Source organism: Seriola dumerili, unplaced genomic scaffold, assembly GCF_002260705.1.
Source record: "Seriola dumerili isolate Sdu_G_001 unplaced genomic scaffold, Sdu_1.0 BDQW01000120.1, whole genome shotgun sequence".
In the NCBI taxonomy this organism is placed as follows: domain Eukaryota; kingdom Metazoa; phylum Chordata; class Actinopteri; order Carangiformes; family Carangidae; genus Seriola; species Seriola dumerili.
The window spans coordinates 2,018,241-2,021,139 of NW_019174375.1; the positions used below are offsets into that span (position 1 = coordinate 2,018,241).

Here is a 2,899-nt window from a genome sequence, read left to right on the forward strand (position 1 = left end):
GTCTACAAGTTTAGCTGAACAGCTCAACACAAACACAAACCCTCGCCATGACAGTTACCCTCCGACACAAACCACAAACAGTGCAAATATTTTTAGAGAAGTAGCAGCTCGGAATGAAGGTTATTTTCTGAACGGTAGCTGGCTCGCTGCTACAGTTAGCAAGCCGAGCTACAGTGAAAAGCTAGTTAGCTAAGAGGCTAAATTAGCCGATGTAAAGTGAAACAATGGAAGGGATTCTGTACAAATGGACGAATTACATGACAGGTGAGTCGTCTGTCTATGTGTCTGTCTGTCTGACACCTGTTTGAGCTTATTGTCTTTCCGTCTAGCCATCGACACGGTGACTGAACGATGATTGATGTCATTTAGCTAACATAGCATGTGAAACAGTCAAATTAACCGTTATAACCACAGTTAAAAAGCTAATGTTAATTGTAAAAGGAGGCGACGTGACACATAACTGTGCCACCAACGTGATTTAATAGAGATTTTATTTATTCATGTTATTAATGTCATCTTATTTAGTCAGTAATTATACTTCCTCTCAGTCTTAGCAGCTCGACACTTATGATTATTCCAAAATAAAAGTTATTTAGCCTGCAGCTATTGATAATTAAATGGTATTGAACAGTGGTGGAATATGTACTTAACCCTTTTACTTAGTGGTAAACGTACCACAACGATCTAAAAATACTCCATTACAAGTAAAAGTGTTTAATTAGAACTATTATTTGCAAAAGTTACTCAGAGTGCAAAAGCTTTAAGACAAATTGTCTATAACTGTTTCCCAAAAACCCTTATTTTCTCACATGTGAACAAATCTAAGAGCTTCTCAGGCTGTTTTAAATGAACTTGAATCAATCTGACAGTATCTTGATATTGTAAGTAAGGACAGTATTTGAGTAAATTTACCTCATGAACTAGTGATAGAAATGAACACCAATAGAAACTAAAATGGCATTTGATCTTATAATGGCAGTATAGCATGTCTAAAAATAGTAGTGGCGTAGAACAGAATTTACTCTATTTATGACTGTAATGGCTCCCACTATAGCAAAGCTCTGTCAGAGATGATTGTGTGACCAATCTGCTTTATATGAAGTGACCATTACCCAACTTTTATTGCACCTGATGACTTTTTATGCTTTACTATACTATCACTTTTTGTGACTTTTTATGCCTTACTATACTGTTTCTTTTTAATGACTTGGTAAGACTTACTATACTATGACGTTTTTATGTCTTACTATAGTATGACTTTTTTATGACTTTCTAGACTATGATGTTTTTAGTAGTTTAGTAGTTTTTAGTATGTTGTTTTTATGACTTTATATGGCTTGCTATACTATGATTTTTTTGTGACTTTTCATGTCTTAATACACTATGACGTTTTTATGCTTTTGTATGCGTTACTATATTATGACTTTTTATGCATTACTATACTATGACTTTATTTTGAATTTTCATGCCTTGCTATAATATGATGATTTTACGACTTTTTATGCCTTACTATACTTGACGTTTTTATGACTTTTTTTGACTTACTATACTACATGTTTTTATGCCTTACTATACTATGACGTTTTTATATCTTAGTATAGTGTAACTTTTTTATGACTTTTTATGCCTAACAATACCATGACATTTTGATACTTACTGTACTATGACTTTTTTGTGACTTTTGATACCATACTATAATATGATGATTTTACGACTTTTTATGCCTTACTATACTATGACTTTTTTATGCCTTACTATACTATGATTTTTTTTGCTTTTTATTCCTTAATATACTATGACTTCTTATGCCTTGCTATACTACGACTTTTTATGCCTTACTATACTATGACGTTTTTGTGACTTTTTATGCTTTACTATACTATGACGTTTTTGTGACTTTTTATGCCTTACTATACTATGTTTTTATGCCTTACTATACTATGATGTTTTTATGCCTTACTATACAATGACGTTTTCATGACTTTTTATGACTTACTATACAATGACGTTTTCGTGACTTTTTATGCCTTACTATACTATGTTTTTATGCCTTACTATACTACGATGTTTTTATGCCTTACTATACAATGACGTTTTCATGACTTTTTATGCCTTACTATACAATGACGTTTTCGTGACTTTTTATGCCTTACTATTATATGATGTTTTTTTGACTTTTTATGCCTTACTATTATATGACATTTTCATGACTTTTCACGCCTTACTATACTATGACGTTTTTGTGACTTTTTATGCCTTACCATACTCTGATGTTTTCATGCCTTACTAAACTATGACATTTTCACGACTTTTTATGCCTTTCTATACTATGATGTTTTTGTGACTTTTTATGCCTTACTATACTATTACGTTTTTGTGACTTTTTATGCCTTACTATACTATGATGTTTTTGTGACTTTTTATGCCTTACTAAACTATGACATTTTCATGACTTTTTATGCCTTACTATACTATGACGTTTTTGTGACTTTTTATGCCAACATTTTCATGACTTTTTATGCCTTACTATACTATGACATTTTCATGACTTTTTACGCCTTACTATACTATGACGTTTTTGTGTCTTTTTATGCCAACATTTTCATGACTTTTTATGCCTTACTATACTATGACATTTTCATGACTTTTTACGCCTTACTATACTATGACGTTTTTGTGACTTTTTATGCCTAACCATACTATGATGTTTTTATGCCTTACTAAACTATGACATTTTCACGACTTTTTATGCCTTTCTATACTATGATGTTTTTGTGACTTTTTATGCCTTACTATACTATTACGTTTTTGTGACTTTTTATGCCTTACTATACTATGATGTTTTTATGCCTTACTATAATATGACATTTTTGTGACTTTTTATGCCTTACTATACTAT

General features: G+C 31.4%; 1 protein-coding gene across 2 annotated transcripts in view; it reads left to right on the plus strand.

The window, feature by feature from the left end:
- plekha3 (pleckstrin homology domain containing A3) overlaps positions 1-2,899 on the plus strand; it is a 19,854-nt gene continuing 16,955 nt past the window's right edge. For both annotated transcript variants that reach the window (XM_022748201.1, XM_022748202.1), the window contains exon 1: positions 1-264. In XM_022748201.1, coding sequence (XP_022603922.1) covers positions 225-264 — 40 coding nt within the window. In that variant the 5' untranslated portion in view covers positions 1-224. The remainder of the gene's footprint in view (positions 265-2,899) is intronic.